The sequence below is a fragment of the Osmerus mordax genome, chromosome 15, assembly GCF_038355195.1.
Source record: "Osmerus mordax isolate fOsmMor3 chromosome 15, fOsmMor3.pri, whole genome shotgun sequence".
Lineage (NCBI taxonomy): Eukaryota > Metazoa > Chordata > Actinopteri > Osmeriformes > Osmeridae > Osmerus > Osmerus mordax.
Window position 1 is genome coordinate 5848799 of NC_090064.1, and position 26342 is coordinate 5875140.

The 26342-nt window shown below is 45.5% G+C and overlaps 1 protein-coding gene across 2 annotated transcripts; it reads left to right on the top strand.

The window, feature by feature from the left end:
- The first annotated feature begins 11868 nt into the window (after window positions 1-11868).
- On the top strand, window positions 11869-25325 carry LOC136957806 (phospholipid phosphatase-related protein type 4-like). Of its 2 annotated transcripts, XM_067251999.1 has the most exons (8): window positions 11869-11946; window positions 16349-16534; window positions 19887-20016; window positions 20292-20487; window positions 22346-22403; window positions 23343-23516; window positions 23676-25046; window positions 25095-25325. In XM_067251999.1, exons 1-8 carry the CDS (start codon window positions 11869-11871, stop codon window positions 25323-25325), a joined length of 2424 nt encoding a protein of 807 aa, XP_067108100.1. The 2 variants fall into 2 exon arrangements, with proteins under 2 accessions (XP_067108100.1, XP_067108101.1); XM_067252000.1 differs by lacking the exon at window positions 23343-23516.
- Window positions 25326-26342: the final 1017 nt, after the last annotated feature.

Here is a 26342-nt window from a genome sequence, read left to right on the forward strand (position 1 = left end):
CTAACAATCCGCTTCGCTGAGGATAGGGAGACCCGCCGCCTCTGTCTCCACCGTATTCCTTCAACCCTCTCTCCCTAACGCTGCCGAGCCATAGCCCCTTTCAGTGCCTCATCTCTCCCGGTACTAATGCTCGTTAAAGCGCATGGCTCGGTGGTGATGCGCGAGGAGCCGCTCTCTGACATGGCACTCCTCTCCTCCGACGCTTGAGCTGCAATAAACGAGACAGAAATGGAAACGTGGGGAGGGGACAGAGCGCGCGCGTGGGTGTGTGCGACGCGTCCGGATATAGTTGGCGAGTAGCGACTGACTACGTTCGTGCAGTCGCTATTTGCAGCCGGGGCATGTGATGGACAGATAACTTAAAAAGACCGGAGGGAAGAGAATTGAGTGTCAGAACAACTTGTTGGAGCCCGTGATCAGTCCGTCAGCCTTAACCCCCTCGTCCCTCAATACAGTATGCGTTCACCTAAATCCCTTAGGTGTGTTAACCAATGCCTATGCAAACATACCATTTTAAACAGCAACTGCCCTGTCATGTTCAACAAACAAGGAAAGATGCTTGTAGGACGACTAATCCAGGACTGTTCTTCGCTTTTTGACACCATCTGTACCTTGTCTCCTTGGCTCGTTTGACATTAGTATTAACAAGTGCAAAGTGCCTGTGATGCAGTTGGTGCTTAGGATGTCAGTGAAACACAAATAAGCCTACAGATTACATGAACTATAGATAGTGCACAGTGGCCGTGATCAAAGTGGTCACACACACACAAACCCCACAGATTCCTGGAATTATAGATAGGGCACAGTGCCTGTGATGATGTCAGTGACACACACAGATTTCTGGAATTATAGATAGTGCAGTGCCCGTGATGCAGCTGGTGATGACAGTTCTTCTCAGTGGTTTTGGTACCTATATTTCTCAGATCACAATTGAAATTATCTGTCATATCTGAACTACTTGTTCAACCTCATCTGTAAACAATTTATCATTATTTTAAACAAATTGCCAATGCTCTAGTATATTTATGCAGATGGTATCCTAATGTAGTAAGTTATAGATTACGGGGTGTTTGCTATGTTTACATAAACGTTTGTATTTTTTCCTTTTTGCTATGCAATTCTGTAATAGTCTTGTATTTTCTGTATTGCATTTGCATAAATAAGACACGACAACTGACTGAGGAGATGACATTTGTACAAATATTTTTCCTGTCGTGTGCCAGTTTGTAGATTTCTATATCCATGCCTAAAGAAAATGTGCCCATGTCCATGATGCAGCTGGTGATTATGATGTTGTAGCACATTTGCAATGTTCAGGCAGTTTTGACATCAGTAAACACATTAATTTACGTAACAAAATTCAGTGATCTATACTGAAAGTATCCACTTTATATTGTCTTTCTGTTAGCTAGCCAGCATTTCATCCATAAAGAAAACCCTATGAAAGCATATGATTTATATGCCAGCAGTCAGCACTGCTAAGCTGGCCATATTGTTTATAAAAGATCATTCACTTCTAAATAACAGAAGGCTATAGGGTACCCCAAATTTATTTGTGAATTGCCAATTGAAAGGTTGTCCAGCAAGTGATGATTCCGAAAGCAATGAATGTCAAATCCCTGTTGTCTTTCCAGGCTAAACCGATGTGACTCCGCGAAGTCCAGCCACAGAGTATTGGTCTACACAACAACAATTGTAGCTAATAACCTTCCAGCTACACCTACTGAAATAAACCACCCCCTGTAAATATAGAATTTTTCTTAGCTAGGTAACCAATATTTCATCAGTAAAATAGTCTTAGAGTTTCTGTTTCGCACTGACATAAATAATGTTGTTCATGTCTTATACCAATTTTCGGCACAATATCCATATATCGATTATGCTTGCGAGAGCTAGCTTAGTGCAGCTTAGTCAACTCAAGATGGCTGAGTCCAGAGAGAAAAGAGCAAGCCAAAGAGGCGGCAACAAATAAATCAAGTTATTTTATGTCTAAATGCTTATCCAAACAACGTCAATCGTGGCACTGCACTCCATTGCTTTATAAAAAAGAACACCTGCAAAATATGAACTTTGCAGAGTGCCTGGTTCTTGAGATGATCATGGGAAACTAAACCCATTGCTTTGTACACACGCACGCACCGATTCCTGGCATTATAAGAGAGATACATGCTGAAAAGCTGTCCTTGCTGTGTACAGTCAGTCAGGCAGACGTGCAGATCTAGCTGTCAGGAATCTTGATTAATGGGCTGATGCGTTGACGTGTCATTATTGCAACGGGTGGAAATCTCTATGGACTCTGCCTTTGGGACCAACCCCCTCAGTACGCACAGGAGCACACACACACCCATGCACACACACACACATACACGCAAACGCACACACCCGTGCAAGCACATACCACACAACCACACACAAACACTCACCCTAAACCCCTCAAATCTCCACACTAGCCCATTAATACGAATGCAGAATGGTCATTACAGGTCAGAGGCCTTTTAGCTCCGAATCTCTGCGGGGGAACCAGACAGTCAGAGCCTCTCCTGGATCCAGTCATGCAGAAGGATTCACACATCCATCTAAGTTCCGTACATAGTGGACCGTAGAGGCTTGGTGTTCATATGAATGAGGCCTGAGGGCGGATGGGGGGCAGATGGTAAAAGTGGGTCTGGCTAGTGATAAGAATATCCTGATACGTAAGCAGGGGCGTCGTTAGACCCTTTTTACTGGGGCACGTGCCCCAGTATAAATCTGCTGTGCCCCAGTCAAATCTAAAGTCTGAGTTTTAACAATGAACTTTATTAGTCAGTGCATTCATTTAGATTGATAATCCCAGAAAGAATTTAAGCAGTATCCCAATCAACGCTTGTAAAAGTGTTTAACCGAAAACACAAACCTATATGAGCGTGACTTGCAGTAAATGACCTTCTCGTTTTCCCGGTACAAGGGATTTGAAATTGTGTTCAAATGTAGACGTTGCTGTCTTGTAAAACCCTAAAACCCTAAAAAAAATTCGGGCAAGGTCTTTGATAACAACGCAGACAGTTCTGGAAAGGAGATGAGAGAGTTGCAGAGAGGAGAAGAGAATGAAGAGAGGCGATTGGAGGAAACAAGCCCAGCATCTGGGAACATCTGTGTCTGTCTGTGAACTCCAACAGAGCTCCTTAAGTCAACAGGGAAGACTGTGGTTCACAGAACGATATCTGCTTACTGCAAGTCTGATTCAGAGCCACAGCTGCCAGATAGAAAATCCATAAGAGATTGATGTCTGAGGTGAGGGACAAGAGGTTCTAAAAATGTTGGGGAGCTCACGCTGTTGCGATGAAAACCAGGCCCTCATGTCAACTTAATGAATGTCAACTTAAGATTTGCTTTGGATAAAAACGTCGGCTAAATGAATGAAATGTAAATGTATTTTGAGCTGAAGCTTCCATAATCAACTTTTTATTGACTGGTACTGTATATCTCTGATAGACAGGTTCATAGAATGTTCTGGGACTGTATGATCTGACTCAACAGACCGTTAGTTACACATATCCATCTGGAAAGTTGTCCTTGGAAACTGTTTGGAAAAGGTCAAGCGATTTAAAAGAAATGCTTGGCAGGTGAGTGGATGAAACATCTGCCTATCACCACCTATATCACAGGCTAACGTCAATCACACCTGTAGCTGCCAGTAGTTCCTCATTGGACGCTGATTGGTCTGAACCTATGGTTCGGGAACAAAACGATGTTGGAACTTGTCAAGATGGATTTGAGTCGTGGTCGTGATCTCCCAAATCCAGCTGTCCTGCAAGGTTAGGGAATCTAATAGTGAAAACATAAATAATAATAAACACTTTCCGTCAACAAGTAAAAGCAGCCATTTCTGACTGTCTGATAAGGAACCAAGATGATGGAAAGGGACTATGATGAAAACATGTTGATTTGGATATCAAAGAGAAGATTTATATGCTGTAGGCATCTTTCTGTCAGGAGGGAGAGGAGGGGGGGGGGCTATCAGGGAATCTGCTCTACCCTAAGTGGCAGATATTGAGTTTTCTGTTTTGCCAAAGAATCAATGTTACATAAACCTCCCCACCTGACACCAGTCTGTGGTGACAACATTGACACATGAAAAGAAACTCAAGAATCATGGAGCGAATGTAAAAGTCTGACTTTTTCAGACTAACAGTTGATCAAGTTTTGCTTCAATCAAATTGATTATTTGTTGATAGTATTTTTTTCACCTGTAGCATTGAGATCATAGGCCTGGGCGTAGTTTAGTTCCATGAGACAGTCTGGAGAGAGTCAGGCGACTTGAAGGACATGATGAGATATGATATTGTCATGGTACACCCTACAAAGCCATGACAGTATGTCAAACCATGAACACCTCATGCTGTGCCCTATAATGGAGAGAATCATATGGAAACTATATTTGTGCTTGTTTACCGGGTCAGAGAGACTCTGCAACCTCCTTTTCTCATTAGGACCAGGACTCATTAGGATTGAATGGTTTAATGATCTGAGCTCGTACTAATAAACCTCTTGGTCTTTGTTTTTCCTTGGTCATTGATTCTTTCCCATTGTACATCATCACAACACTTGTTTACAGCAAAACTGCCTTTGTAATGTCAAATCAGTGGACGTAAATGAGGTTATTAGTCTCACATACGATATGTTGCGTACGAATGAAATCTATTGTTCTATAAATAAAGGTTTTGTATATGAGTCATGAAAAGTGCTTTTACTTTGTTTTACTGACTTCTGTGCCTTAAGCTAAATTCTGACCTAGATTGAGTCACTAAATCACAAAACCCAGCACACAAAGCAAGCAGTATGAGTTACATCAAGAGGAACTGTAGATGTACCTTTCAAATGTATACCGTCTCAGATATGCATACCAATTATGTTTCAAACTGTTCTTTGAGGAGTTATTAAAATAAATTGTTAATAATCAAACCAATGAAAAAATACCTTCAGATATCGGGGAAAGCAGTCCTTTGTTCTGTATGTATTTGATTTCATCATTATATCTGAATAAACAGTATTTATTAGCAGGCTTGTGCAACAGGGACAGAGAAAGAGAGAGAGAAATATGAACGAGAAACTTCAAAGTAGCACGCTTCAAGCAGCCCAAGCTTATCTGGTGTGCCACGCTTCATAAGAAATTTATGCACTGTCTTCAGCGCATACAGCTAGACTTGAAGGAATCCTGTTCAGCCTTTTCCTTGAATGAAACTGTTTGTGGCAATCTGAGCGAGCAGACCAAGAGGCAGTAAAGAGAGGAAACTGCCAACCGCAGCTCTCAGAGAGAGAGAGAGAGAGAGAGAGAGAGAGAGAGAGAGAGAGAGAGAGAGAGAGAGAGAGAGAGAGAGAGAGAGAGAGGAAGAAGAGGAAGAAAAAAAGAGACAGACCTTCATACCTGTGGGATGTAATTTGTGTCCGTAGTGTGTCTGTCAATTATCCACATTATTGAATGTAAACTAGCCTAAACAGAATATGAAGCCAGTTGTGGCTATAACATCATTCTACTACTGCAGAAAGCAGTGGTAGAATGATAATATGACTACATGACATTGACACACGTCATGAAAGATGAATTGAGGCCAATCAAAGTTAAATGAAAGGCACATCAATAAATGACTAAAAACAATGTCGGTGCTGTTCATTCCTTACAACTGTCCTGGAACATAGATAGGATAACTAGGACAAGTGTTCAGCCTGCCAGAATGTCGATGAACAGGTACTGCATCCTTGTTCCTGCCGTCTCGATCCCCCTTTCACTCCGCCTCTATCTCTTTCTCTTTTCCTTTGTGTTCCTTCTCATTCTCTTCGGCTCTCCCTCTTTCTCTGTCTTCCTCTGTGTCTCTCTCTCCTTCCACCCCCCACCCCCCCCCCCCCCCCCCCCCCTTCGTGGCAGGAACTTGTCCCAGCTGAGTGATGAGGAGATAATTACAAACTAGATCAACCTCATCAAGCATATCCCCGGGGTCGTAATACTTTCAATTATTAATACATGCAAATATGTTGAATGCTGTGCTACAGATTATTCTTTGACTGTCTACTTTACACTCTCAGCTCAGAGACACATCAGCACAAGCATACGGTGAACATGAAAAGGTTGAGAAAAGGATTTTGAACGTTTCCCTAATCTAGATCAATCCTTATCCAATATGTTTAACACCTTCTTTCTCCTTTCTGGAAGTGATTTGAGCCCCAGAATTAGGAAGTACGAAGTGTCATGAAAACCAAGCCATAAAACTAAATGTTGAATTCAGATTGATCATAAAGAGATAGATCGGACCATCTGCATCAATGCTTGTCATATTCTGTAATAAGCAGACCAATGATCAAAATCACAACACTATATTGATTCACATTTCACGTTTCTGTGTCGGTGTGTCTCTGTCTGTGTGTGTGTGTGTGTGTGGGGGGGGGGGGGGGGGGGGGTATGCATACGTGTGGGTGTGTGTGTGTGTCAACACAACACCAACTTTACAGTGTGCTGGGGTCCCAGCTACACCAGAGCGACACTCTCTGATCACAACAAACAATTTGTAATGATAAACATCCCGACACACGCTCATTGATTCCTTCAACCCTCCGATGGACTGGAAGTCATTTGTTGTTAACCCAGTCAACCTGGGGGGAGAACATAATTAAGGGTAGGACACCGCAGGGAACACGTAAAGAAGCATCTAAGCTCTTTGCTGTGTTACGCAACATACACTATGACTGCTTGCTTCATGACAGACAGGCACAGGAGCTAACTCGGAAAAGGGCTTATGCTCTGCTCACCGTGAATGCAGGTTAGACAACACGGAACCGGCAGGCTAGAGGGAAGCTGTTATTCTGCCCCTCGGAGGACCATGCGCGGGAAATGAAGTCAAGTCTCATGAAGTCACAGGGATCATCTAAGGACTTGCGAACGTTTTGTACCTCACAACCTTTTCATATCAGGACTAATACACAGACGTTATACTTAGTTAGGTTGAGGTTAAAAAGGTGAGATAACATTTGAAATTAGGGTTACGGTGGTTATAGGACTAAGCAGTTCAAGGGGAAGTAAAGACAATATGTTTATCAGGGGTAAGTGATATTTCACTGATTTGTTTATGAGTGAAAAGGAACAATCTGCCATCTAGTGGATGAGTATAGTAGTGCACTCAAAATCACTGGTAGATTGAGTCAGTGCAAACATTAACATATCTCTGGGGAATGTTCTTCACTAATCATACACTAATCAACAAAAAATACACGAATCAAGAATATTTTGAAACGCCTGCACTTGGAAATTCCCCTAATGAATTCATGAGTGTGTTTTGGACAGCAGCCACACAGCAAAGACTAAAGGGGATGAGTTTCGATGTCAGACTTGACATGACTTGGCCAAAACTCATTCTCATTGAACACTCTCTTCATCAGAGTTCCACTGGGGCACAGACTGGTGGTTTCGGTAATGATGATGATCAACACTTGGCTGGAGTTCCTCAGTACATCCATGTACTCACGCGCGCACACACACACACACACACAGACAGAGACACACAGACACAAAAACATGTACACACGTACACACACGCGCATACCGTCAACTAGCGTCCCTGTAATAACGAACCGCTGTGTCATTCCAGCAGACCTGGGTTGGAGCTGCCATCACTGGCACAGACAAATGAGAATGGAGAGTGTCCAAATGTGTGTGTGTGTGTTAAAAAGAGGGAGCCAGAGAGCGAGAGAAAATGAGGGTGAGATAACGAGACAGAGTCAGAAAGATGAAGAGAGTGAGAGAATAGAGAGTCGCTTCGGGAGAGCCCTTTAGAATCTTCTGGAACATTGTGTCCTATGATTGAAGTGCTGACCAGGAGGTATGGTGGACGTGGCCAGTAAATGAAGTCGGTTCTTCGACTCTGACCACCGAAATACTGTAGAGCACTTCTGATCCTTAATCTTGTGTATTTTATGTACCTCTTGTGACATCCTCAAACAGCTAACCCTTGAACCCCTTATTGACTCATAAAACCCCTGAATTGCTAACAAATAACAAAGGTTGGTGTGTGAGGGAGTACCTTCATCATTTGTTTTTCAAATGATCAATCTTAAATTCAACATTTCAAAGTATTAATTTAACACCAGGAGTGTTGCTGATGATGAGAGTGGACCTATTTGAACACTCAATTAATCAAATAAACACTCCTGCTGTTAAATGATCACTTTGTACATTGCTGTGTAAACTCCTTCATATTCATCACCATATCTAAAAGTCCTTTAGTGCCACCGTAAAATAAGCTTCATTCGACAGTCACATCAAGCAAATGGCATAAACTTGCTTCTGCCAAGTGGAGCGCTGGTAAAAGATAATTCCAGTAAATTGAGAGGGGGGAGATGGGAATGCCGTGTGATTAGTCTGAATGGTTTCTGTGCATCGACCAATTACTGTGATGGCGATGTATGCTCTTCCAAGCTCTGTAGTAATGGACTACAGATTAAACAGCCTTCACAGGTGAACATTTCAGCTTCAATAGGCTGCTTGCTTAATACACCGTAACATTCTCACATAATGCCCCCCCCCCCCTCTCTCTCTCCCTCTCTCTCTCTCTCTCTCCCTCCCATTTTCTAAATTAAGCTTAGTTAATAATATGCCATGTTCAAGAGCGGAACAGGAAATGAAAAGGATGACTTTTCTAAAGTTTACATACGCTGGAATGAATATTAACTGGAGAAGGTCCTTGGTTAACCTTTCACATGAATCAAGAGAGAAAATGCCACGGCAGATAAGAAAATATACCATGAAAGTATAAAGAAAATGTGAATAAAAAATTAAATGCTTACCTCAGCAAACAATGACTTGGACTTCCAGAACTTCTTGTGACCTTTGTGCTGCTGTCTCTCTGGGGGCATGTTTCCATAGGCCTAGCGTTTACATGAACTGTCATATGGGAGAAAAATTAATTAACCAACCACAGCCATATCCAGTCCAGTCTTACATACATGCCTAAGACTGTGACTCAAACTCTCACACTGTCGTTGTTTCTATTTTCAACCACTAGGTGGAGACTGTGTGGAAATATGTGCTTCCTGTGCTCATGTGCAGTGGGTTTACCAGAGTTCCACGTTATGTCAGACTGCTAGCATTACCACTAGATGTCACTACCAGCATAGAAAACAAGTATCACTCAGTATCTAGTAATACAGTTAACATGTTTCAGACTTTGCTGAGGTAATTGTTGGTTCCACAGTTTGAATTACACATAGCCAGGCTGAGAGGCTTAGAGAATAACGTTTATTTTGTAAATCCTCTATAAACTATAAACAAACTTCAAATGTTACCCTGTTTTAATACTATGTGTCCAAGTATCTTCTTCAAAGAAAAATGTCATGATACACATTCCAGTAAATCTTACCCTTTTCGGTACATAACCACTAAAATAAAACTTTTGTACACTCTTACAATTGTGAATGTCTTTCCAAAATGCTACAAAACTCTCCACTGCCACAGTATGCCTTAAACTGCTCCCTTTTGACATTTTGCCTTTCTAGCTTAGTACACAGCAGGCATTCTCCGGTGCCCCAACCAGTCTGACGCTTCGCATACTAAACAGGCAGCTCCAGCAACAACTCTGCACAGACCACTAGCTGCCTGGAGAGGGACATTATTCTAATTCCTCTAAGCAGAGGATGATATGACGTGAGCCGACACAGCTCGTTAAAACCAAGCGCAGACAGGGACTCGTTGGGATTCATGCTATTCTTGGACCCTTCTCTAAAGATGCTGCTCTGGTCAAACGTTGCCTGGGCCTCATGTTTAAAACATGCCTCTGCGATTCCATATGGGGGCCACATACTCCTGCTTTCTTTGAAGAGGAGAGGGTTTTGACTTTTACCTCCACAAATACTCTGCTTAAGGCAACTTGTATCGATTTGTTTAGTGCTCTGAATACCCACCTAGCTTTCTGTCTAGTCATTTCTCAGCCATTAGATTTGCGACATTTCCCCAAAATAGTTTTGAGATCTACAAAGTGAACACAGCATGGTCTTCACCATCCCCATCAGTTACACAATTTTCTCCAAGTGTCACATAAGATACCATAAGGAATGTCAACTACTGACTCAAGGAAACTTGACAAAGACTGCACTGAATACGCCACCGGCAAAATAAGTACTTATTGTGTTAACAAGGTAGGCTACTGTAAATGTATAATACAGCATATAAGTGTGGCAAGAAGCGAAGATGTTTGATATGGCATTCGTCCAACACAGAAATCCGAAAACAATTAGAAGTGCACTTTATGGTCTGAATGAACCTGATTGTGAACAATGTCGTTTCATCTCACTACTTCTTATACGACTGCAGAATGATTCCTCTGGTCGTTGAATGCATATAGTTAGCAAGAAATGTAAAGGACTCGTTGTCATAAGTATTGTAGTGCACCCCAGTTTCCTATCTCTCTGCGAGATTGGTAATGCCAAGCTGTCACGGTTTGAGAGACTGTGCTAAAATGGTGACTATCACTAAATGCTTTTATTGTAGCATAAGAGTGGATAAGTCCTACCTTGGGCAGCTCAAGGAGTTTTAGCGACTCAACATCACAAGAACAGTAGCCAGAATCAGGAACAAACACACCTGTAAATCTACTGGATCTCGCTATTAACATCCAACGATATACATTTCGTTACAAAATACGTTTTGCGGTGTATTTATACGGAATAAAGTCATTCCATCGATACTTTCTGTGTCTGTTTTGTTAATTACCTTGCAGCATGAAGCTCAGTCGCCAGTGCGCAGGCGCGATTCGGGTCACTCATTTGCTGAATTTGACCGGTCCTGGAAAGGAAGGGAAGCCGGTTGCGTCTCCAGATCATTTTCTACCACCACATCCTTCATGACTTTTAGAACTTGCCCTCCCCCCCGAGTAACTGGTCTCCTGCTTGGGTAACCTACAAATTTAGAATGCACGGCGGTGTTCGCTTTCTAGGCTTCTGGTGAACCTGCTGAAATTGTGTCTTAGATATAGTGGGCCAGAACTCTAGTCTGCAGTCTGCATTCTTCATTAACTTGAATTTACATTAAAGTCGCATACATAGTGAATATAAAATCTAACTATATGAACACAATGAAAGATTGTGTGGGGATTGGCGGAAGGCAGAAAAAGTGATCTGCTAAATAATTAGAATATAGGCCTGCTGTCAAGTTCAGCACCACGGACAGCGAGGTATATCACTTAACTCCAGACACCTTCTTGTCATGAGCTGTCTTTGGTTCTAAAACATTATTACTCGTTAAACGACCACGCATTACTCTTTCTGGTGTTGATTTTGTCAGATAAATAAATGTGTCTGAAGCTATATGAAGCTCTAATATATCTACTCTAACTTCAGCAGTAGTGTTTGCCCAATCTGTGAATCAAAAGGATTAATTTGTGCAATGTAGGCTACTTGGTTTTTGACAGATTTTAGCGATTAAATGTATTTTCTGCTTCATTGTCAAATGCCTTCTGAGTTTAAGCGTCCTATAGTGCGCCTGCGCCTTTTTTTGCACGCACCGTGGAGCCCCTCTACAAATGAAATGTAGCCGAGATTCTACACGCTCTGGTCCCAGCAATGCAACTGTCTGTGAAGTCATATGAAAAGATGAAGGGACGGCGATTTTCTTCTCACGATAACACCGAATGAGATTTTGAAAATTTTGTGTCGCTGGCAGAATATTGTCTTGTCCGGTCGGTGCATTTGAATTAAACCCCGGCGACAATCCAGAATGGAGCAAGCGGCAGCCGCGCGCATATGATCTTGGCACACTAGACGTGACAGCGGCCGACATTATAGCATCCCCCCAACAGGTTAAGGCTGTTTCATTTTCGAGAGACGAGAGACGACCGTGCAGCCATAACCATGTCCTCGAGAGAAAGACCAAAAGGAATTATGACCAAAGACAGTGTTAGCTTGTTGCCTTGCTTCTATTTCGTGGAGGTAAGTTATGATCTCAATGAAGTGCCGCTGAAATCACTTGAGGTTTCCCTGATAGTTTGCATGTTATATTTGACCTGAACTACTATGTATATTTAATCGATTATGCAACATGCTGTAATCCAAACGAATCCCCTGACAAAAGATCAGATGTCTGAAATTCTCAGATGTGTTAGTTGTCATTCATTGTTGTTGTCTCTATGTTAGTGTTGTGAGTAAAACAATCGTTCTCTCCTATAGCATAACATTGAGTTTATAAACCAATAATTGCATTTCAACGGACTGGTTTGCGTTTATGGCATTCATTCATGAATGCTATGTTTATGAGTTGTTGGAGGATACGGCGCGTTCAGTGTCAAGCTCTGCTCTGCTCTGCTCAGCCGGTCTCTGCCAAACATCATCTGCCCCATGTAACCATCACATTAGATGGGGTTGAGAGATCAGAGTGGGTCGCCTCAGTCTGTCCTCCATGGCTGTGTACCAGAGGTAGTTGGATAACCACGCTAGCGTGATGAGCAGAGTGCTGTCTGGAGACTGCTTCAGGCTCAAAGACTGTCATTGGCTCCCTGAGCCAAACGGGTCTTGCTTGTCAAGTTTGCTCAAATGTCCATGTGAGCGACGCACGTGTAATTCCTACCTCAGTCAAGTCTACTGAAGTACTGAAAGTCCTCTACAGTCCTTCCAAACACAACTCGTGATCATTTTCGGACTTACTCTTCAAGAGCCAAAACGTTTTCATTATGGTTTTATGACTCAACCACAGGATCATTAAATCACCATATTTCTGCTAAATTGCTCGCCAATACTGCAACAACAAACGACTTGCCTGAGGTCTAATTTTCCTAGTGTGGAACTAATCGAAGCATGAAGCTTACAGTTAGTAATGTGAGATAACATCGCCAAGAACTTTACACTTGGTAGATTAAATCAAAAGCAACACAGAGAAATCTACTCTTTACTGATTAAATTCTTAGATCTTATTGTTCTAACACTTGTCCACTAGCTTCACTAAAACCCCTAACCTAACCTTAAATGAGTAACGCTAGGTGGGCGTAACAGTACATTTATATTGGCATGAAAGTTTATTCATTTAGCAGACACTCATCGAAAACCACAACTTGTGTAAATAACAGAAGTGCAGAGTTGTAAAAGTATGTCTAGGTAATAAAAAATTAAAAAAACGTTACAATGCTTTCAGACTGAGGGAAGACCTGTCCTACAATTCCCTTGATGGGCAGGGAGCTGAAGCATATGTAGGGCAATGGGGCACAGCTTCAGTGGAGACTGGGACAAGTGGAACTGCCACGCTGGAATCAAGTATACACTCTAAAGAAGTCTGGGTTCAGAATACTGTCTGTACAGTAGACGCTGTTACAGCAAACTGAGGGAGGCTAGGAGAAATCCCATTAGCTGAGTCCCAGATCCCTTCATTCATGTGTTTATTTTTTCATTCATTCATTCACCCTTTGTGTGAATCAATCACCCCCCCCCCCCCCCCCCAAAAAAAAAGACAAACTCAGCTTCTGTGTATTGTCTCAGTCTCTCTCCATCCCTATCTCTTTCTCTCCTTACCTCCCCCTCCCCCCCCCCCTCTCTCTCTCTCTCTCTCTCTCGCTTATTCGCTTATTTCTCTTTTTGTCTGTCTCAGTAGGGGGCCTGTGAGTTTCCACGTGTATCATTGGGGTTTAATGAGAGTGTTAACAGGTCTCCGGGAGTGCGAGACACCCAGTAAACGTCAAACAGCAACGGGGTACTTCCAGCTCCAGTGTGTTGGTACAGAGCATCCCCTCCATCCATACTGCCGCTGGAACTCTAAAAATAGCCGCCGGCCCACCAAGCCTTAGCCCTAGTTTCCATTTGTATACATCCATTATTCAAACGTCACTGTCACTCCGCTTCTCTCTCATTTTCTATAATCACACCGGGTATGGGTCCTTCCCCAGGGAGATTGGAGGCCCTCCTTCCCCTTGGCTCTGTGTGATGAGGGCCGAAGGATGACTCGGGGATTTCGATTACACGGCACACCTGGGGATCTGAGGAAACGGATCAGAAAGCTCATCACTCCCCTTGTGTTTTTAATGACCGGGGCAACGTTGCAAATATCCCTCGCTGTGTACACTTTCATAGCTGGTGAAAGTTGATTCGAATCCTTCCTGTCGTTTAAACCAGATCATCCTTTTGTGTTTTTTTCTCTCTCGATCCTTTAGTATTTTGATAAGACTTTGGACCTTTCGAAAGAGGTATGTTCACGCACAGTACAGAAGTGCTGCCTCTCATCTCCCTATAAGACTGGGCGGCGTGTGTGTTTCTCTCCCCCCCCCCCCTGAGCTGAGAGCTAGGCACAGCAGGGAGGAGAGGGGAGGTATGGACCGGGAGGGGAGGAGGGGAAGGGAGAGGACTTGCTGAGAGGAGAGGAGAGAGAGGAGTATCTGAGTGGAGAAGATAGGAAAGAAGTGGTTGAGCACTGAGCCGAATCGAGAGGGAGGAGAGGAGAGGGGAGGAGAGGGAGAGGGAACAGAGGGAAAGGAGAGGACACGAGCGGAGACGAGGAAGATGAAAGGAGAGGAGCGGAGGGAACAAAAGTAGTATGCAAGAAGAAGAGATCGGGGGGAGGCAGGGTAGGGGATGGAAGGGTTAAGGGAGTGTAATCTGTTGAACCATTTTAAAACGCCATTATGCACACAAATAAACATTCTCATCATAGTCATAAGTGGGTTTTGACTGAATTCAGTGATTATGAAACATTTCCCTTTCTATCAATGTAATGGGCTAACAAGCTGCAAGATATACGTCATGAATATTAAACATCACTGGACGAGAATTATTGCTGGCTAAGTGCTTTTTGATCTACAGTATGTGCTACACTGCAGGGGTGTGTTAGGTGAGGGATAAATAGATAAATAGATGGATGGAGATATGGAGAGACCTTCTATTCACACATAACTGGGGTTTCAATATCCCATCCCCATCACAGCAGGAACGTATTTAGAAACCGCTGGCATCACAAATTACATCAATTCACAGCTAATAACATTGTATTTGTGTAGCCCCTGTTACAAGCACTGTTATAGAGGGCTTCACATACTGTATGGCCACAGACTGGCACCTACATGTAACCAACTTAAACCCTGAAGGAATACAAGGACAAACTCAAAAGAAATAATGGAAAAATAGTGGAAAGAATTGATCTACTCCTCCATAGATGGTTGGTGATACAGAAAAATACAGTTGATATAAAGTGAAGTGCCCTTCCAAGTTTTGAATTTGTACAGCATCAGTTTGGGGCAACATTCAAAACTATTGGGACCGTACAATGTGGATTTCTCAAGTGGATTTAATATCAACCGTATTCTGTACATGTTTTATAAACGTAGTTATGAATCTGGAAAAGCAGCATGGATGTTTGCCCGGGGCTGAGCACAGACCCCAAGGTGCATTGCAGCCCACATTCGATACCGCGCCACCCTACGTTTACTTCCACAATTTATTTTGCTGACACATTCAGTTCTATCAAAGTTCAGACCTATATAGATTTCTTTCACTTTCAGGTACAGTACAAACATAACCTTGATTATTCTTACATTTTATAGATACTTTCATTTGATACATTTCATGTCAAGCCAATTTACCATGAGACCAAAAGGACACTTTATGGCAGAGCTATACACACATTGTAAACCAGACCAACTCTGTAACATTTTAAAATAGGTTTTATTGTTCAAGTTAAGAAATAAAATAGAATTTGGGTCCTGATTTGAATCCAACTTTGTCCTAATCATTGGTTGTGCCTCTTCATCATTGGTGATGGTGTTATCTGAAGTGTCTGCCCAGTGTGATGGAATATCCTGTTTGGGCCCAACCCACAGGAGAGATCTTATAGAGAATGGCTGAGCTGAGCAGGAAAACTCTGTGACAGGGCTCTGTAAAGCCTCCCCTGTCAGAGCCAGGGAAATCACTTTCCCAAAGTTCTCGTAAAGCTCTATTTATAATGCATGTGTTGTGACACGGCTTATATCTCCTCAGTAGACCTGCAGAGAGTTTACATGTTGAAACAGAGCCATTGGTTTTACTGTGTTTCATTTCTTGGTTCCGTTTGATATTACAGCCGATTATGCCGTGAGAGTATTTCTGTCTGTTTTCATTTGTAACAAATTAACCGAGAATCGAGTGTTGCTCTCGTTCTTAAGAGGCGGATCTTTGTGGGTATCCAGCGCCTCAAGCTCTTGACACCCCGAGTGTTATTGTAGAGACATTCAGATTGAGCAGATGAACCTTTCTTCCCTAGGGACACACGCTTCCACAACAAAAGCAGCTCTATCTGGTACAATAACCCAGGCACTCACTGTTTCCTCTTGTCTTTCTGTTTTCCGTGTTGTTTATTTGTTGGTTTGTCGACGTCGTCGAGCTCCCCATCCTGGTGTCGTCGGTGGTGAGCCTCTACTTTGTGGAGCTGACGGACATTTTCAAGCCCGTGCGCTCAGGGTACATCTGCAACGACCGGAGTCTGAGCCTGCCCTACATCGACCCTACCCACGAGGTCATCCCTCTCCTCATGCTGCTCTCTCTGGCCTTCTCCGGACCCGCCATCACGGTCAGACACTGGACATTGCACCCTAAACACACACACACACACACCATGACCTCGGTGAGGGAGTCATGCGGTTAAGAAGCGGTCACAAGGACAGAGGGTTAGGAGGTGACTCACCCAGGGGCGTCCTTTAGGGCTGGTTCGTTGTCGATATCCAGTTCACGGTCACATGCTCATCCTCGGGGTTGGGGTCAAGTGCTAGTGGGCCGACAAAGTGCAGGCCGTTCTATCTCATCATGACCAGCAGGGCCTTCTCTGAGCGCCTGGTCGCTTTCTTCCATCAATGTAAAAAAATGTTTATAGGAGTGGATGGATCATGAAACTGCTTCCGGTGAAAGACAAGCCCACACAAGCCGAAGCCTATCATTGTACCACTTCTGTTAGGTTTAGACTGCAGTCCTCGGCATAACTAAAATGTTGGAAACACATTATCCCACAACCTCAAGCACACTGGGTCGGCTATATATTTATCCGCAAATGCTCAAATTGTCACTGGGAATAGGAAGGATTGCACAGTGGAAAACAATCTGTGGTTAGGAGGTTCCACCTATATTCCTTGTTATCCTGTCACTCTACTCGCCACCAACATCATACTCACATTCATCCAGTAAGGGATGTATAGTATTCAAATGTTTTTCAGTGGAAGTCATTCTTTTTTTTGAAGAAGGCTGGCTCTGAGATCTCCTAGCAACCAACAGCGAGGGGATCTGGGGGTTTCCAGGCTTGTCTTGTCAGAACCGTTCTCCATGGCGCGTACGCTCCGGCACTGCAACTGTCAGCCACCGTAAGGCCACCGCCCACCCCCAGGCATCTTGGGAACACGAGTCCTAAAGTTGATGGCCGTCTTGTATAGGGTACCGTACCCTCTCACGGTTCCAGTCAGAAATGCACTCAGCATTTCCCCATGTCCCCTTCCTCTTAAAGGAAGATTTAGTGCGGTCCTCATAGACATGACAGATGAGAGTGCCCGTGTTGACACCAATCCCCGTGCGCTCGGATCGACGTGGGGGAGGTGGACAAGCGATGATGCACTGCAAGGCAAGAACGTCAGCTGCAGCTCTAGGGTGAACGAGCATCTGTTTGTGGCATGAAGTCGTCGGTGTTCAGGTGAACGGCGTGATGGGAAATCTACTGTAGTCGGGTTGGTGTGGTAGAACTGTGGTTGTGGGGGTGGAAGAGGATGAGGATGAGAGGGAGAAGGAGGAAGGATGTGTTTGTGTGAGTGCGTGCGTGTGTGTTGGCAACCTGCTCATGCAGAAATGTGTTGATTGCTTCACACTCCGATAGTCCTTCAGTACTGGAGGCAGAGTTCCTCTGTTGTAAAAGTGTCAGGATGACTGAGATGTGCTTGTGTGTTATGCTCTCTGAACTAAACCAAAATTACATATATATCAAATTAAACTAAAAACTGGGCCCTTTAAATGTTTCTGAGAAAGGTGCATCTGAGGTGGCACCTTGTGATGATTTTAAATCTAGAACTGTCCAACTGTCAAACAGTCACATACATCAAAACTTCAGCGATCTTCTCTCTGAATAAATCATCTATTCTAGTCAAGCTTTCTGAAGCTGGGATTTAATATTGGTCTCACTCTAGATTCCTTCCCAGATCCAACCAATACCTATCTATCAACTTCTTCTAGCTGTCAGACTTAACGGGATTTATAAACCAGCTGATAATGAAGCTTAATTGGATAAATGAGAAAAAGAAAGCAAATGAACATAAAGCTTTCGCGATGGGATTGCATATAAACGCGATAATCATTGGATATTCCCTTTGCGATCCCCATGCAGACAGCTAGGTGAAATCTGAAGATATAAATGATAATTGATCAGCATTCCAGGTATTGCTCGTTCAAATCCCTCTTTTACTATGCCCCTTTCTGGTCTATAATGGATTCCGTTTTTGTGTGCGTGTGTCTGTGTGTGTGTGTCTGGGTGTGTGTCTGTCTGTGTGTGTATCTGTGTGTGCAGGTAGCCAGGTCTCCAACAACTCAGCCAGTTTTCCCAACTCAAAGACTCGGAAGTCGGTCCTCGATTCCTTCATTCCTGGTGTTCTTTGTCCAAGCGTCTTCCTCTAAAGGCCCCAGAGTCTGACCTCATCAAGTGTACTTTGAGAAGAGGGAAGAGGAGGTGAAACCAGGAACAAATAGGAGACACATTTCATGTCTGTGTTATTGGATCAATAAGCCAGTCAGATGGTGAGCGGGTGCTGCCATGGCGATAGCAGTGTGATATCTTGGAACAGGCTAGCATCACAGTGTGAAGGCAGGCTTCAATAAGGTCTTAGCGACTATCCATAATACCTTGCCATCCAGGCCAGGGAGCCGATCCCCGCTGACATCAAACAGGCTGTCCCACTGGAAAAGAAAACTCCTCTAGCACAACATGCAGTGCAGTAGGTTGGATAGGGTGTGGTGTGCTTAACCCAAGAATTAAAATGTTGTCTTGACAGACCTAGGAAGATGACAAAATGATGAGTGTCATATTCAAATCAAAAGAGCTATTTGCATAGTATTTTTGTTTACAATTGTTGCAACAGATGACTTCACAGATGACTTTAGACCAGCACATAACACCATTATAAAACTCTAGGAAGTCAGGGAAAATCGATGTTTTCATTGTTTTCACGTTGTGTCTGTAGTGCAGGATTGCATGTCCACCATGACAGGGATGGAGCGTGATGGATCAAGTTGTCTTAGCTCCTCTAACTGAGATTCGTATTGACTGACAGACACAGCAGGAGAGTGTGTAGGTGTGGTCAGACAAGGGAGGGTGTGTGTGTATATGTGTGTGTGTGTGTGGACACCGCAGAGCTTGCCAGGATCCTGTGGGAGTGCCTGACACGGTGGAAAAAGTCTGCTGTCACAACATTTCTCACAGCCCATTGTTTTCCATGGTGCAATTTGAGCCCTGGAACACATCCATCAACTGTGTTTACATAACGGCGGCCATATCTCCAAATTCCAGCAGCTGTTCCCATCACCGTTATGATCTTGTTGCTGAAAAGTGATACGAGTCTAGCTTTAGGAGAGGTTGCTAGCCTGCTGCAGTTCTGAGCTAGCCTGCTGTGTTCATCCCGGTGGTAAAGCTAGGGATCTATCTAGCAAGCTGGGGTATTCGTTATGTGAGCACACAGAGCTGCAACAGTATCTTGTCCTCCCCCTAACCTCCCAGCTGAGGTAGTGAGATCCACCCCCCCCCCCTCCTCCCCCCACAAAGAGAGATAGGGGAGCAGAGCTGGAGAGATCAGTCTGAAGCAGGAGAGGGGGAAAGGAGGGGTGGAATCTGATCTCTTTGGCCCTTTCTGTGTCTGTGGTATCTCTGACACGGCCGCGCGCTTGTCTCTCTTCGTCAGATAATGATCGGAGAGGGGATTCTGTTCTGCTGTCTCTCCCGGAGGAAGAACGGGGTCGGGGCCGAGGCCGATATCAACGCCGCCGGATGTAACTTCAACTCCTTCATACGACGAGTAGTCCGGTTTGTCGGTAGGTTTTTCAGTCCTTCTCTCTCCATCAGCCAGCCAACAAGCACCTCAGAGGTGTGATAGTGTCGGTTATACATGATTAAACACGTACGAAATGAGGTGGGACTAGCACCGAAGACAAGATGGTGCTGTATGTTTGTGTTGCTGGTGGGGATACACACGTATTTACGTGTGCCTGCGTGCGCGTTTGTGCGCTGTGCACGTGTTGTGCGTGCGTGCGTGCGTGGTGTGTGTCTGTGGGGTGTGTGTCTACGCGTGTTTGTTTGTGACATCTAGGGGTGCACGTGTTCGGCCTGTGTGCCACAGCTCTCATCACTGACATCATCCAGCTGGCCACAGGCTACCATGCGCCCTACTTCCTGACCGTGTGTAAGCCCAACTACACCACCCTGAACCTCACCTGCGACCAGAACTCCTACATCCTGGACGACATCTGCTCCGGAGCCGACCTCACCATCATCAACCAGGGAAGGTGGGACACTGTGACCTTTCAACTTTGACCTGTGATCTCCCGTTTGTCACTTTTTTCGTGTTCTTAAAGAAGAACTTGAGGTGGTTAAGGTTACTGGGAACATTGTGAGAGGAGAATACTCAAGGGGTCTATTTTGAACAGTGAGTTTTACCAAGTTTGACGAATTTAGCTTCAGCAAAATAGGGTCTGTATCCTTGCTGTCTTTTATCTGCAGCCAATTCAGGTCTTGGTGCTGCATGTGAGTGAAATTCTTCCAATTACTGGGCCTTTTTTAGCAGGTTTCCAGAGCAGCAGCGGAATGGCAAATTAACCAGGTTTTTAGGGTGGTTTGTTTATGAGGAATTTAGCTCAATGTCAGTTCTAGTTTCTCAGTTCTATTTTCATACTGAAACACGCAGGACTTGACAAGTCTATTTTAGTATCTAACAGAGGGTACGGGGAAGAAGAGGAGCCCTTTTGCTGTTCATAATGAGGTCTCTTTCAAAGAGAAATATGCTGAAGCACATCAGTAAATAGCTCCTCACCCTCGATAATCTTAGTTTAGGAAACCAACGGCCCAAATGAGCTTCCATCAATATTTACAAAGCCCGTGGAATTCTTGGGAGAAGAAATGAATTGGCCTTTTGGAAAAGATACTATCTGTGTTCAAACGTTAAAGTCTCCCGTTTCAAGCCTAGTATTTGTGTGAAGTGAACACCAGACATCAGCCTGTCTTGCTGAAGAATAGCTCGAGCCTACTACCGTAGTTTAGACCGGATCATCTATCGTAGGATATTGTCCATCTTAATGCATGCTTTGTCACTTTAGAATCATCCAGAATAAATCGATTCATCCTTCTTTCCCTTGCCGTGGAAGACAAAATGCCAAGTTGTCCCGCTGATTCATGCATCTCACCTGTGTGCGAAACCACTCCGACCCGCTTTGTCATTCTGCCGACGGATGCACACCGTCAAGTGTCGCATCCATCCTCGGTACAGACGGAGAACGGCGAGACAGACCATTAAATTCCTCCTGAACCTTTTCAACCCTCGGCGCAAGCTGCAGCTAGAGGCGTAAACACGCTGTGCTCTTCTATGTGGCTACGCTAATTAACCACAGGCCCCGATAGAGACATGCCAGCGTGGAACAGTGGAATTGTCTTTCACGTTGGAGGGTTGCACATAGATAATGCGTCAGTGAAGATGTAAGACTGTGTGGTGTTCATTTAGCTAAGTCAATCATACAGACACGGCCTTATTGTTCTAATGACATATTCTCAGAGATCTCTTGTGTGGTTGTGGTGAAAGTTAATGATTAACGAGGGTTCTGTGAGATGTATTTTGATCTTTCGACCAAATGATGCTGTGTACACTATCAGTGGGAGAGACAAAACAATAACAGGGTCAGATCTTGGGAGAAGTACGCTATTAAAGTGTAGCTCAGTGAAAAATTGGGGCTCCAGTTCAATTACATTATCAACGGTGTTATGTAGCTTTTGGTAATGCTTCAGATAAGCTCTTCACAGCATGCAGTCATCTATGATGCAAGCACTGCATTCAATATGAATCTAGAGCACTTTCATAATGATGTGTTATGTGTGTGTGCTTACCTGTCTCCATATGTGTGCCTGGCTGTCTAGTTGACTTTACTACATGTACGTATGTGTGTGTGTGTGTGTGTGTGTGTGTGTCAGTATGTGTGAGTGTGTTTGTGTTCTGGTCTGTTCCACTGTGTGTGTGTGTGTCTCTGTGAGTCTGTGTGTCCTCGGATGTTGCTTGGAGATAGCATCTCATTCGGTTGGTGTGAGGGTGATGTTTATGTTTCCAACGACTCGCGCGCCAAATGAGAGCTGAGGCGACAACGTTGTTATTTCTTCCAGGAAAACCTTCCCCTCACAGCACGCCACCCTGGCATCCTTCGCTGCCGTCTACGTCTCGGTGAGTTATCCGTCGCACCCACACCACAGTCCTCCCCGCTCGCCGTCTCAAAACCTCTCCGGATTGGCTGGTGCACTTGGCGGACGACTCAAGCAAGCCTTTATGTGGAATATTCAATCAACCATTGTACCTGGGTGTGTTGCGGATTCAATCGCCTGGGGTATAAATAGAGCAGCCCGCCTACAAAATCAGTCCTGTCTCCCATTGTTGCTTGTTTTCCTAGCCAGGTTCATCATCCTCATTTCCTGAAGCGAGATTAACCTCCCAGGTTAGTCCAGCAGCAGCCACTTCCTGCGTGGGCTGCTGGGTGATTGAGTCCATGCTGATAGATACTAAAGAACAAACCCCTGAAGCTGGGAGATTGGTGGCACGAGGCACGTTACCCAGAATCCCGAGTACTGCTGTGTCCACAGTGAGGGCTAGAAGCCATAAATCTACGATAATATAGTACCGCCATGGGGGAGAGTGCTGACTCATGTGTTGTGAAATATAAACAACACTCTGCTACACTGTGACCTCTTCACAAAAGAGAGGACACAGAGGGAGGGAGATATATATATATATATATATATATATATATAGAGAGAGAGAGAGAATAAGAAAGAAAGAAATAAAGCGAGCGAGAGAGAGAGAGAGAGAGAGAGAGAGAGAGAGAGAGAGAGAGAGAGAGAGAGAGAGAGAGAGAGAGAGAGAGAGAGGAGAAGTACTGTAGAGGGAGCGAGAGAAACAGAGAGAAAGAGGCAGAGAAAGAGAAAGAGAGAGACAGTATCACCCCAACCCTATATAAATGCACCACAGGGTGACCAGTGACAAACACCTCGCGTTCAAACGATAACCTGACCTACAACTTCTCTCCACCCCGGCCCAGCGTGTGCAGATGGAGCCGTGCCGGGCGTGCTAACCCCCCCCCCCCTCTCTCTCTCTCTGTGTGCGCTTCAGATGTACTTCAACAGCACGCTGACAGACTCCTCCAAGCTGCTGAAGCCCTTGCTGGTCTTCTCCTTCATCATGTGTGGCATCATCTGCGGCCTGACCAGGATCATCCAGTACAAGAACCACGCCATCGACGTCTACCTGGGCTTCCTGCTCGGTGGAGGCATCGCCGTCTACCTGGTAGGAATCTGAAACCCGGGCACTTCTCATGTGACTGATGTTGCTGCCCTTCTGGCCGAATCAGCCTCACCCTTGTTTGATCCTATTGTTTGACCGTGATCCTATTGAGTATGGAACGTAGGGGGTGCGTTTAATTTGAACCCCCTCTCACCCCTCCAGGGACTGTATGCCGTGGGGAACTTCCAGCCCAACGAGGAGATCTGCTGCCCGCCTCCCCCGCCTCCCCAGCGTCCCACCTGCACCCTCCCCCACATCAGCCAGGAGGCCGGGCGCCACCTGCAGGCCAAGGGCTGCGGCGGCGACCGAGGCTTGTCCGCCTCCCACTCGGAGGGCGTCCTGCACCGCAACCTCCGCCACTGCCCCAACGACCCGGCGGGCAGCCTGAAGAGGTCGAGCGCCGACGCGGAGGCCGTCTCTCCCCGCGGCCCCCCGTGTCACGACAGCCTGGTGACCTTCAGCCACACCCTGCCGCGGGCGCACACGCCGGCGACGCTGGAGGAGGCGGCCCGGCGCGGCGCCACCGTCCACGCCACCATGGACTCCAGCCGCTCCAAGCAGCTGCTGTCCCAGTGGAAGAGCAAGAACGAGGGGCGCAAGTCGTCCCTGCAGAGCCCCCACACCTCCGACTCCTGCTCCTCCTCGGAGATGGGGGGCCAGCTCCCGCCCCCTCACCTCTACCACCACGGCAGCATGGAGCTCCGCTCCTGCCCCGACCCCTCGGCCATGGGCCTGGGCCTGGGCATGAACGGAGGAGACCACCTGTACCCGCACCCCTACCTGGCGGCAGGCTCCAGCAACACCCTGCCCAGCAACTGCAGCGGGCTGACGGGGGGAGCTCGGATGTCCATGCAGTCCAGACCCGGCTCCTCCCAGCTGGTTCACATCCCCGAGGAGACCCACGAGAACTTCAACAGCTCCTCCCCCAGGTCCGCCAGCACCACGGGGGAGGACGTCGCGGCCAACGGCTCCGCCCGCGACAACTGGATGAAGGCGGCTGAGAAGAGCGGCGCCCCCTCGAGGGCGAACGGAGGAGGGCCGGGCCAGCCTCGGATCATGCAGGTCATCGCCATGTCCAAACAGCAGGGGCTCCTCCACTCCAAGAGCCTGGACGAGAGCAGCATCGGCTGTGAAGGGACTTGCCAGGCTGGGTCCGGCCCGGGTCGGTATCGCTCCCTGACCGACCAGGACCCTCCCAGCGCTCCGGGCAGCACGCTGGGCAGCACGGTGGGGAGCATCTCTGGAAGCACCGGGGCAATCGTGAGGGTGGAAGCCCACCCCGAGAACCACCTACCCCTGGTCCAGGCTCCGTCCGTGGACGGGAGCGGCTCGTGGAGGTGGAGGTCCCAGGATGGAGGGGGTGGTGGAGGTGGAGGAGGAGGAGGAGGAGGGTGTAGTGTCCGTCAGTCCTTCGAACTCAATGACCTCAACAGAGACTCGGAGAGTTCCGAGTCGGCCAGGGACGGCACCATGGAAAGGAAGAGAGTGACGGTCCAAAACCCCCACAACCCCCACGGCGCTAACAGCACCCCAGTCGCCACCCAGAGTCAACACCCAGGGGACCCGCGCCTCCAGACCCAGCCCATCACCACCATAAGGGTCACCCCTGTAGAGGGGAGTGGGGTTGGGGGCGGGGGCGGGGGCGGATACGCTGCTTCGGACTCGGCTCCTTCAGTGGCGTCCAGTCGGGACTCAACTCTCCGGAGGAAAGGGAATAACATCATTCTGATCCCAGAGAGGGGAACCAGCCCAGATACGACCCGGAATATCTTCTACAAGGGGACATCATCCACCCCTGCTTTTAAGGAATGATTTCTTAAAGACACACTACACTGGATATTAGTGACGTCGATATAAACGCGAGAGCATTCGTTACGGTCTCTGACTATAGTATGTTTACAGCCACCCTCAGTCAGTGATTTGAGTCGGTTTGTCGCGATATCCAGATGTATTTGATGGACCAAACAGGCATGTGTTTCGCTCACACTTAAGCACAAATCCTTTTAGTGTTCTATAGGTTTGCCTTTTCTTCGTTACTTATGCTGTCACTGACACATGATAGGAATGGTGTAGCATTGATATTGTGCCAGTGTCATTTTAAAACTATAGTTTGAGTTGAATAAGTGTTTATATTCAACATGTTTACCTTTTCACATAAAATAGCTATTATGTAAAGATATAGTGAAATATTAGACTTGTGCACCATAACTGTGGAAACAAACTTTTCTTTTTGCACTTTTCTCCTAATGTAAATATTGTATTTTTACTTGGTGCTAAACCACTCGCACTATTTAGATTAATTGCATAATCTAACAAAAAAATTACATTATTTTGCAAAGATTGATGGTTACTATCTTCATAACAGAAAGACAAATACCTTTTGTATGATACTTTCTGGTATACAAATTCCATATAACCTAGAGAAAACTGTGTTGATGACCAAAAGTGCTTGGTATACTTACTGTAGCTATGACTTCAATATGCTGTGAAATGCACTGATGTTTATTTTTTACTCTAGTGTCCTTTACAATGACATTGTTGTGTTCCCTTTATAGAAATATCCTACCCATGGCACACAGTACAGACATCAGGTATATATATATACACGTATGTCCAAATGTCACACTCAGATGACAAGGATGGCCCTTCTTTGATACTTGGGTGGGTGTGTGAGACCCAGGTTGACTCTTAACTGTGACGGTTGGTTAGGGTTCAACAGAGATCTCACAAAGCAACGCTGCATTTGAGTCCATTTTCATTTTCTCTCCATGTAAAGCACTGTTCTCACCTAATGAAATATATATAATCTAAGTTAGACTGTAGCATAGG

What these genes read in the sequence shown, in the direction of transcription:
- LOC136957806 (XM_067251999.1), top strand. Translation starts at nt 11,869, where the DNA reads ATGTCCTCGAGAGAAAGACCAAAAGGAATTATGACCAAAGACAGTGTT. An exon ending in CTTGCTTCTATTTCGTGGAG is followed by an intron (nt 11,947 to 16,348) that starts GTAAGTTATGAT and finishes GACGTCGTCGAG; the next exon opens with CTCCCCATCCTGGTGTCGTC. An exon ending in ACGAGTAGTCCGGTTTGTCG is followed by an intron (nt 20,017 to 20,291) that starts GTAGGTTTTTCA and finishes TGTGACATCTAG; the next exon opens with GGGTGCACGTGTTCGGCCTG.